Source organism: Myotis daubentonii, chromosome 7 (assembly GCF_963259705.1).
Source record: "Myotis daubentonii chromosome 7, mMyoDau2.1, whole genome shotgun sequence".
Taxonomy (NCBI): domain Eukaryota; kingdom Metazoa; phylum Chordata; class Mammalia; order Chiroptera; family Vespertilionidae; genus Myotis; species Myotis daubentonii.
The window spans coordinates 87282851-87293880 of record NC_081846.1 but is presented as its reverse complement, the minus strand read 5'-3'; the positions used below and the strand labels follow the sequence as shown (position 1 = coordinate 87293880).

The window sequence follows — 11030 nt, the reverse complement described above, 5'->3', positions numbered from 1 at the left end:
CCTCCTGCTCCTCCTCCTCCTCCTCCTCTTCCCTATCTCCTCTGCGTCCTCTAGAGAGAGCCTGGCCTTCAGCCCCGGCGCTTCAAGGCCTCTGCCTGTCGTCCATGAAGGAAACGCCCTCATCCCCCTCGTCGCCTGCCCCCTCCTCCCTGAAGTCTTCCCCAGGTGCCCATTCACCCTCGGGCACACGTGGTCTGGCAGATGCTGCCTCGTGCCAGCAGGCGCTGGGCTGATGCTGCCTGGTGGCCCGACAGGCTCCTCAGCCTCCTGGGGGCTGGGCCAGGGCCAGTGAGGCCTCAGGGTGTCTGGTCCACCAGAGGGGGCAGGGTCATGCAAAGTAGCCACAGCCTTTCTGCTGGCCCATCGGGCTCTCATGGGTGTGGGATCGGGTAAGCGGGGGTGGTAGGAGTCACCTCAACGTTTACATCAAAATCTGGCCTGAAGTCAGTGCTCGGTCAACTCGAGTCTCCCTTGCGGGCAGCCCGTCCAGCCACTGGCTCTTCACAGGCCACACGGCGGTCCCTGGCCCATAGGTCCCCAGGCGCAAGCTCGGCTCCTGGCCCTCCCTAGACACCCCACGCTCCCCTAGCCCCTCCCCCACAGTGAGTGTGCACTAGCTCCCAGGTGCACTTGGCCCTGACAAGTGAGCCAGCCTTGGTGTAAGCACTGCTAGCACCAGTTTTACTCCCTCGCGGCCTGGAGGCCAGAAGCCCACAACCAGGTGCTGCAGCGCCCCCCGCTCCGAGGCTGTCGGGCAGAATCGCCCCTGGCTGCTCCAGCTTCTGGCTTCCTTGGCCTGTGCAACATCACTCCCATCTCTGTGTCTTCTCACCTGTGTCGTGTAAGGACACCTGTCCTTGGATTTAGGCCTGAGTGGACCAGCCCGGATGATCTCATCTCAAAATTCCCAAGGGAACCACATCCACAGAGGCCCTCTCCCCAGCCAGGCCTGCTCTCGGGTTCAGGATGAGACCTGGCCTTCTCCCCTGGGGGTACCACACAGCCGGCGACACCACATGTGAACATCAGGGCCTGCACCGTCGTGCTCCAGCCGCCTGGCCCGGGCCATCAGGAGAGGCGGGGCACCGCCCGCTGTCCACAAGGGGAGGCAGGCGCAGCACACACCCCCTCCAGACACCTCAGCTCGGTCAAGGCCAGGCGGGACCACGCTGAGCGCAGGGCTGGGTTCTGACCCCGAGCAGCAGTGTTCAGGGCCCGGGGCTGCAACCCTTTGCCTGGTGCGGTTTCTCTTTGGTGAATGGGGGCGGGGGGGGGGGGAGGGTTGGGGGGGGGGAGAGGGGGGAAGCGGTGCCGCAGGGCACCTCCTGGACCCGGGCAGGCTGAGTTCTCTCACTGGACACTTGGGCCTGGAGCTCAGCTTCACTCTTGGCCACACCGGGAGGTGGGGAGGTGCAGTTGGGGACCAGGGATGGGTGGGCCGTGGTTCTGGGGCCTCTGCCCGCGGGCTCAGTGCACGCAGCCATGGCCTCTCTGGCACTGACTGTGGGTGCAGGGGAAGGTTTTTGTGGGCAGGTTTTGAGAAGATTCACCGGGTTGCTTATTGTTTTTAAACTTTTCTTTTTTCAACTACAGGTGACATACAGCATTATGTTAGTCTCAAGTGCATGAGTGATTAGACATTTATATGCTTTAGGAAGTGACCCCGTAAGTCCAGTACCCACCTGACACCACACGGCTGTTACTCACCGTCAGCGGGGCTGAGGCCCCTGGCTGCAGAGATCGTGGGGAGCGTGGGGCTGCTGTGCATGGCGCGGAGGTAATGCTCCATGTGGGGGCTCACGTACGGGTGGGGGGCGTTGAAGGGGGACTCCCCAGGGCCGGCGGGGTGGGGCGAAAGCCGGATCAATGAGATGTCGGAGATGACGGGGCTGCCACTCAGGGCAGGAGGGCTGCAGAGAGAAAGAGGAGCTTTCTAAGGAGGCGTGGCCTGCTGGGAGGACCGCAGGGAGCCCGGCACGCAGCAGGACCCAGGGGGCACCTGCACTTGTCATCCGGTATCCAGCATCGCTGTCACCCTTCAAGAGTCCGAACTCTCACCCAGCCTGTGCGTGCAGGGCAGCACCTGCATGCCAGCGAGGCTGCCCCCACCACCCCGTGTGGGGGTGGAACTCTCTGCACACACGGCTGGGTTTGCTGGGACACAGGCTCAGCAGGTCGCACACCTGTGCAGGTTGCCATTGCTTCCCAGTGCGCTCCGGGCTGCATACACAGCGGTAACAGATCAATCTTTGTTGAATGAATGACTGTGCAATCTGCCAATGTGTGAGGCACAGAACCTGGAGATACTAATGCTGGAGGAGATGCAAAGTGCTCGTATTCCTAACAGAAATGAGAAAAGGAGGAATCGGAGATGCCCCAAAGGAGAAGTTCGGCTTCAGGTGGGCAGTCCCTGGTGCGAAGCGCTCAGCCGGGATCCGCTGTGAAGGAAAAGGTCGAGATCCAAGAAGAGCTTTGAAATGGAGCTGTAATTAAGTTTGGAATATCATTCCAGCTTCCCTTAGACCAGTGGTTCTCATCCTTCCTAATGCCTCGACCCTTTAATACAGTTCCTCATGTTGTGGTGACCCCCAACCATAAAATTATTTTCGTTGCTACCTCATAACTGTAATTTTGCTACGGTTATGAATCGTCATGTAAATGTCTGATATGCAGGATGTATTTTCATTGTTACAAATTGAACATAATTAAAGCATAGTGATTAATCACAAAACAATATGTAATTATATATGTGTTTTCTGATGATCTTAGGCGACCCCTGTGAAAGGGTCGTTCGTCCCCAAAGGGGTCGCAACTCACAGGTTGAGAACCGCTGCCTTAGACGAATTCCTTCCAAGGCTACGAAGCCTCCCTTCTCAGATGTCCTGTTGACTGTGGCCTGCCTTGGTTCCTCTGGTCCTGGCTGGCATGGCCACCTCCCATTTCTACGTTCCCCTGGCTGGCCCTCGAGGAGGTGCCAGCTCTGCTCAATGTGAGGATGGGACTTTACACAAGACCTGCTCGCCAGGGCCTGTAGGCAGCTGTCAGCGTGTGAGCTGTGGGGGCGTTGAGCAGTTACCGCCTCCCAACACACCCATTAAAGAAAACACACCAAGTCACTTGGGAATGAAATTCACCAAAATTCAGTTTCCAAATGTTTTCAGAAAATAGGGTCTCTCTATGACTTGGCAGAATGCAAAGAAAAGAATGTGCTAGAATCACACAAACCTGGATTAGAATCTCAGCCTTTAACAGCTCAAACTGAGCAATTACTTTAACCTCCCAAGCCTCAGTTTCCTCATCTGTAAAATGGGGATAAAACAGTATCTATTTCATAGGGTGGCCAGGAGGATGAAAGTCCCCAAAACGGTGACGCAGCTGTCAGCCGGCTGTTACAGCAGCAGCACCGCACTTTGAGGGACAAGCCCACAAGTGCCCGGGGGGCCCTCAGTCTTCACATGGGGTTGATGTTGGATGCAAAAAGCTGGCACTGTTAGAACTGGTTGCTTCAGAGGGAAGAACGTCTGCTGGCTGGAGCAGAGCCGAGATCACAGAGCATTTTCAATAGTGCACGCAACTGTGCTCACAGCACAATGCCAACCAGGAGCAAACAGCTGCCCTGCAGGTGGCTGAACAGCTGGGTCAACACGCTACTCAAGGCTGCTCCCTGGCCTGGACGTAAGCATTCTGCAACCTTATTTTCTAGCTTTCCCGGATGCGATTGCAATGACGTGCAGATCCAAGGAACTGCCAGGCCAATTCCACGCTGCCGCACGTCTTGGCCTCAGATGCCTCCCTGCGCTCTGCACCTCGCTGGGCTAATTCTGTGTCCTCCCCTGTAAGCCCAGGTCAGGGATCCTCCTCAGTGGGATCCGCCCTCCCTGAAGCGCCTCCCTGGGCACTGGCTCTGCTTCCTTCTCCCTGCTTCCTCCCCCTCCCCCCCCACAATGTACTGCTCCGGTCCTGGTGGGTGGGTCCACCTTCTAGGCCTGCCTGGGAGCAGGGCCTGTCCCGGGTACCTCTGAATGCTGCACCTGGCAGGGGGCTGGCATCCCACAGAGGCATTCTTGAAACCAGTGAGGGCTGCACGTCTGTGTGCCGAGCTCTGAGCGTGGTAGAAGGAAGCCTTTGGGATAAGTCATAAGTCGCAGCCTCAAGCTGTTCCTTTCACAGGCCGCCTCCAGAGGCCAGTCCACACGAGGAACTGCACTAAGTGTGAGGGGCTCAGGAGAGGGCTTAGGGCAGGGGCTGCTGTGTGTCCAGGGGGAAAGAGAACCTAACATCCCCAGCACAGGACAGGCGTGAGGACAAGACTCAGAGACTGTCACCGAGGGGCAGGGAGGGTGCCTATGGGAGGCTCTTGGGACAGACCTGGGGTGGGAGGGTAAACGTTCTGGAAGGCTGAGGGGAAGAGTTGAGGTGCTCCCCATTCTCAGACCCTTTGCTCCTTCCCCAGACACTCGGGGCGGGGCCCACAGGATGCTGGTCGGGGTTGTGTCACAGCAGCCTGTGTCCTAGGGGGCCTGCCCAGGCCTCTGGCACTGGGGTTCCCCTGTGGAGCCCACTGACCACAGCTGAGGCCCGTGAGACAAGCCGTGGTTACATGGGGAGTTAAAGTGCCATGTTCGGGCCCAGGGCAGCCTGGGTGTCTGTGAGCTGACCCCACTCCACGGCCAGGTGAGCCTCTCCCAAGTAGGAGGCTGGATTGGGTGGTGCCTGTGCAGCATGCGCCACAGCGGGGCCTCCCTGGGGGGTTGGAGCCCAGTCCAGCTGCAGAAGGTGGGCTCGAAGGTGGCAGGTGGGGCCTATTTCCCCGCAGAGAGCGGCTGGGACTTCTGTCTCCACTCTCAGAGCCCACATGGAAGAGGCAGACCTGCCAATCAGGTACGCAGTGAGAAGTTTGATAAAGGCTCCAGCAGAGGAACAAACTCCCTAAGTGTCTGTAGGTGTGAGGAAAGGCTTCTCAGGGAAGGTGAAATTTGGGCTGGGTTCTGCAGGATGAGTAGGAGTTTATGAGGAAGCAGCATGTCCAAAACCAGGATGGCATATGAGGATGTGTGTGTGTGAAGCTGATGCCTGGGGGTGGAGCACAGCCCAGAGGGCGCTTTGGGCTGGATCTGTATTGGACCCAGGTCCCCGCTTCTGCTGGGGGAGGGGGTGGGTGGCATGTGACCGAGACCATCCCTTGCCCCCAGGCACCTGGGACAGCAGCTTGGGCTGAACCCTTCGAGAAGGCAGTACTCTCTGTCCACAGGGTTAAGCGAGCAGGATGTCGGTGTGGAGCTGCTGGGGACCGTGAGGGGAGAGGCCAAGACCGAGGATGATACAAGGGACATCGGTGTGGAGAGATGGAGGACCAGTGTGTGGAACTGAACCCTGGGTATGGCTCCAGCTTCACCAGAAGCTAGTGCCTTGGCCTTTTCAGTATCTGAGCCAATACTTTTGTTGGTTTAAAGCAGTTTAAGCTGACTTTTTCTGTCTTAGGCAACCGCCAAGGCCTTTCAAGGCAACCTTGGCCAATACACCTCCCCTCCCCAGAGCGATCCGAAGAGGCAGACAGTTCCTCGGCCTGTCCGCTCTGCCACCTGCAGGATGTCCTGCCCACAGCTGCTGAGGGCAGCCACGCTGGCGTCCCTGAGTGGCCATGAGGCACAGCAGGGGGCTCTGTGTGCAGGTGCTGGTGACGGGCGGCAGCACTGCAGCAGGGCCCCGCCTCGCAAGGAGGAGGAAGAATGGACAATGCAAGTGGAGACCTCGCTGGCCGGCGGCTGTCCTAGCTGAACTGGACGCTGCCCTGGGGAAGCTGCGAGCATTCACTGCACTGTGAGTGCATGCAGCCCCCAACTCAAGAGATCCTTGTCTCCATTTCACAGAGGGAAACTGAGGCTCAGGACAGTAAGCAGGCTCAACCCAGTGGCAGAGCTGGGATGGACACTGGCCTTCCTGACTGTGAAGTCGGGCTCGGTGCTGTGACGTCTCCAGCGTCCCCTGGGAGCCAAGCTTCTGCCTCAGCGTCTGCCTGGGGGAGCTCACCTTGGCCCAGCGACGCGGATCTGAGGTCCCTAACCAGCAGAGCCGTGAGAGGCCACCTCAGCCGGTTCCCATGCTGACCCCGCGATGGTGCAGGCTTAGAGGAGCCCCCACAACCGTGGGGAAAGCCTGGCCTCTCTGGATTCTGCCACTGAGTGTGGCCCTGGGTGGGGCCAGCTGCGAGCCCGTGCCCGTGCCTGCAGGACGGGCAGTGGGTCTGCCCGAGGGTCGCAGCGAGATGGGCTGAACTCAGCGCGGAAAGTGCCGTGTGGCCCTGGGCGCTCGGTAGGTGCTCAGCCAGTCTCGCCGGCCCCTTCCTTAGGTTCCACAGATGAGTGAACGCAAGTGCAGAGGGTGGAGGAGTGGGCCCGGCCACATCTTCCCACATCACGTCCCGGCCCCTTCCCCATGCGCTGGCTCGAGATTTTTGCCAGGAGATGAAAGGAGAAGCGCAGGTGATGAGGAGCCTCCCCGGCCACCGTACTCTCAGGGCCACCCTGGCTGGGCCGAGGGAGCATCCCTAGACCAGGGAGACAGGCGTCCCAGGTCCCTGGAGCTGGGACGATGGGGATGGAGACGCGCTGCTAGAGGACGCATGGTCTCAGGGCTGAGAGTAAGAGTCAGAGTAAGACTTTGCTTGGTGGGTGGAGGAAGGAGGGTGTCTGACCATAGCCCAGCCAGAACCAAGGCCCAGGGCAGGAGCCAACGTGCTCCTCAATACCTCGAGAGGCGGGACGGAAGCTCAGGGGTCGGGCCCTGGGCCCCACCCATGTGCCTGTTTGGAGAGGCAGACAATGCAGGGCTGAGGGGTGCTGACTCACCCAGACTCAGCAGGAGCCGCTGGGCTGGGGCAGGCTCTGCCCCCCAGGGGTGGGAGCTGGAGGCAGGACCCTGGTACCCGGGCGACGCCCCTCCTGGTGCAAAGGCCTCCCGTGCAGGTTAGCAGGGCCGGAAGCAGGCAGGAGTGGGCCCTCTGTGTCTGCTTTGGCCCAGTGACGCGGATCTTAGGTCCCTAACCAACAGAGCCGTGAGAGAGTACTGACCTGCTGTGTAAGCCGAGTTTGCGGTGACCCGGTAGGAGCTACTGCGGGAGAGAGCGCGGGGTCTGCTGTGGCGCAGGCCCTCCGAGGCGGGACTCGCCCTCATTATCACGGTCACCTTTCTTCCCACCTCAGCGCCCCGGGAGCAGGGCCGGGTGCTATTTCTTGGGGTTGCCTAGCTCTCATGGGTGCTCCATCAAGGCAGGCTGGCAAGGCAGGCAAACTGCTCTCCTGCGGAAGGGCCTCCAGGCTCTGTGCGGCACCCCCCCCCCCCCCCCCCCCCCGCACACAGGGCCTGGGACGTGCCTTCCCGCCCGCCGCAGGGATTACACGGTCACTGACTCCCCACAGTCGAATGCGCCCTGCAAACAGCCCCGACATGCCAACCCTTCTGCCCCCAGGACGGCTTGCTTGCACGCACCGGTCCCGCCTTTGGGCTGAGATGCTGCCACCCACCAGGATGGCAGGGCCATGGGAGAGGTCAGCAGGCGGAGTGGGCAGGCGTGACGCTTACGCTGCTGCCGACCTGCTCGGGGCCAGGCACCCCCATCTCAGAAACGCCGGCAGGTGGCCATAGGTCCACGGCCGCTGGGAGAACAGTCCCTGAAGGTGGCCTTGTCACGCCGAGCTCGCTCACCCCCAGGCTGGGGCTCCTTAGTGCCAGGGCTGGGGGTTGGCAGGCGTGCCTGCTGTCACCTGGGCATCCCTGCAGCACGGGCAGCGCCTGCTGCCATGGGCCCCTCAGCAGACAGAAGACAGCTCTGCCGGGCTCCCCTGGGCTCCCCTGGGCGCAGTTCTAGCTCCTCTTCCAGGGGCTTGGTTTTGGGGGTTTTGTTTGATGTGTGAAACTGTATGTTGGCGAGCCGCTTCCACGTTGTCCAGAGATTAATTTTAAAAGTTCCAGAAATCAAGTCCTTTTAAAAACATCCTCAGGGGTCTACCATTGCAAGATGCTAGTGAATTCTTAGGGAAAGCACTGGAGAGCTGCTCCCGCCCAAACCGGAGGCCAGGTCGCTTGTTGCGTCAGTCTGCACGTGGCTCCGGGACTGGCCGCCCATCCGTGCGGAGGAGGCTCCGTAAACCAGCAGGCAGGCACCCCGGAGAGCACGAGGCCCCGCCTGCCATTCGCTGCTCATGCATAGTTCGCCCGTGGCTCCCTCCCCAAGTCAGTGCTCACTCAGCACGAGCCGCTGACGGCACTGGGGCAGGCTGGGGGTCCGAGGGAGACTCAGCCAGGCTCCACACTCAGGAAGTTGGGCAGGTGGTCACAAACCTGACTGATAAGTACAGCACCAGGAGTGGACACCCGACATTTCCAGGGTCCACCCTGAAGCTACACATGTACAGATCTCAGCAGAGCGTATGAGAGTCCGTGAGGCTGTGGGGAGGACAAGCTACCCGGGTGTGGCGATGCTACTGCTGAGCAGGGTGCCCCAGGTCCAGCCATGAGCTCAGGGAATTACAGCCTCCCAAGCCTATAGTCCACAGGTTTGCCTTGACAAAAATCAGCATGCTGGGGCTTGTGGGGTTATGAAGAGAGCGTGGACACTGACTGCAGCCTGCAAACAGAACAAAGGGCGCTGACACAGCGAAGGGTGGAGGGAAGCATTCACCCACTTTGCTGGGGCAATCTGAGAAGGCTTCCTGCAGGAGGCGGCATCTGAGCTGGGCCCAGACTCTTAGAGAAGAACAGAAAGAAGGCCTGAGTAGTGCAGGCCTGGTGTTCTGAGACAGAATAGCTGAGCAAAGGGCAGGTCATGTTGGGGAATAGCTCACAGAGCCCAGGGCTGAAGCTCTGACCAGACAGCTGGGCAGGAGGAGAATGTGTGAAGAAAATCCTAAAGCAAATGTCGATAGCATGAGGTACGTTACAACGGGAACTTCTCTGCACCCAGAGAGTAAAGAGACCAGGCCCAAACTGCGAGAGGTTATTTACAGCGCATATAACTAATCATGGAATGCATAGTCTCACAACATAAAATGCTTATTCAAATCGATAGGAAAATGACAATTCCATAGACAAATGGCTAAAATTGCTGACAGGCATTTCGTAAGAAGGAAACGTTATCGGCCAATAAATAAAGGATGCTCAGCTTCTTTAGTAATAAGGGAAGCAGAAAATTAGAATCACAGGGAGATGCCACTTTGGCAAAAAATGTAAATGCTGATAACATCATCCTGGTAACAAGGAGGTGGAGGGAGCCGAGCCCTCCCACCTGCTGGAGGGGTGAGGTCAGCAAAGCCACCAGCAGAGGCCTGGCACATCTGGGAGGGTTAAAACGTCAACCCCGCTGACGCGCGGTCTCGTTCCCAGACGCTGGTGGGGCCCGGAGGGTGGAACAGCAGCACCCGGCAATATGCTCAAAAGCACGAAGGCACAGGCGCATCCCAGCTGCCTGCCAACACTGAGCAGCGAGTCTGATGAAGTGGGATCCCCAGCACTAGCGGGCGCGTCTGCAGGAGCTGCACAGCGTGAGAGCAGGAACACCCCTGCAGCGGTCCCATTTCCGCCCAGCCCACCAGGCAACACTGAACAACGCGCTGCTGGGGCATCGCCTCCAGGCAGGCGCTACAGCGGTCAGGGGACGACAAGCTACAGCGGTCAGGGGACGACAAGCTCCAAATCCCGGAGGTGGTACCGAAGAGGCTGGGCCGGACAGCGGAGGTGCGCACGGGACCTCCGAGGTGCTGCCATACCCCTCGGCCTGGGGCTGGCAGGGCACGGGGGTGTATGTCTTTATATTTCCACCATGCTTTTGTTATTCTCTTGTATGTCTTTGACATTTAATAAGGCCAAATTTTTACAAAAGCACAGCTGGGTGGAAGCTAGCTTTGGGCGAGCAGTTGGCTAGGTGGATGGGGTTCCGGGTGGGAGTGGAGTGGCCGCAGGCCTAGTGTGAACGTGTGTGGGCGGCTGGAGAGCGTGTGAGGGAGGGCTCAGTGGTTGCCTCCCTCATCACCCGGGGGCTCATCTTGGCCGCTCCAGCTGTCTGCCGCGCAGGCTCCCTCTGGGCAGTCCCAGCCGCCCATCCGGCCTGCTCTGTGACCGACACACATCTGTGCACGCACGGACCATCGACCCTCGGCTCACCCTGTTCCCATCACAGCCCGCACGCTCGCCAGCCCGAGCTGAGTGCCAGCTTTCGGCTGTCAGGCCCTGCGGAGAGCCGCAATAAAGAAATCACTGTTTCCAGTTGACAAAGAGCAGATTTCTTACTAAGTAAACACTGATGTTTTCGCAGGGAAATTAGGTTATAAAATTGCTCCTACAAAGGAGGTCATACAGATGGACTTGGTTAAGATCTAGCCACACGGGCAACAGGGGTTAACTCAATCGCCCACCCTTTATCACCCCCCACCCCTTGGAGCAGGAAGATTGGAAGGTTATCAGCTTTTCAAACATAAAAACAAGAGGAAGTTCCCGGGAGTCTTTTCCCCTCCTGGACTGAGGACTGGTGCGGAGCTGGGCGGGGGACAGGCAGGCGCAGGCCGGCCCGGGGAAAGGCTCTGGGGGAGCCAGTTGGATTGCCCTCCGCAGTGACCTGTGGCCTCGGCTAACCTCCACGAATGGGGAGCCTTTGTCTGTAAGAACAGCTCTCGGGCTGAGCAGAGCTGAGCGGAGCCTTCCAGAAAGTCAGTTTCCTGTGTCGCAGGGCAGATGTCAGGGTGCTGGAAGGGGAGCCCTGGGTAGGAGGGTAGGAGTGAGGCATGGGGCTGGGGCGGGGTTTAAGCAGAGAGCAGAGGCCCGTGGGAGGGAGGCCCCTATGGGACACTCCCACACTGAGAGTCCTCAGCTGGGCCTGGCCTGCCAGAGCGGTGTGCGGCATTTCCTTCCCTGGACAATCCCTAAGAGTCTAGGGCGGGGTGCTGCCGACTTCACCAGGCCTTTGAGGCCGTTGGCGTGCGCTTTGAAAAGGCCCCTCTTTCACACGGGCATGCAGCAGGGACAACCCGCAAAGGCAG

At 59.5% G+C, this 11030-nt stretch overlaps 1 protein-coding gene across 1 annotated transcript in view; it reads right to left on the bottom strand.

The window, feature by feature from the left end:
• Positions 1-11030, bottom strand: part of GLI2 (GLI family zinc finger 2) — a 51374-nt gene that overhangs the window by 31197 nt on the left and 9147 nt on the right. Inside the window, exon 2 of the mRNA XM_059704710.1 lies at positions 1708-1910. Coding sequence (XP_059560693.1) covers positions 1708-1910 — 203 coding nt within the window. The remainder of the gene's footprint in view (positions 1-1707; positions 1911-11030) is intronic.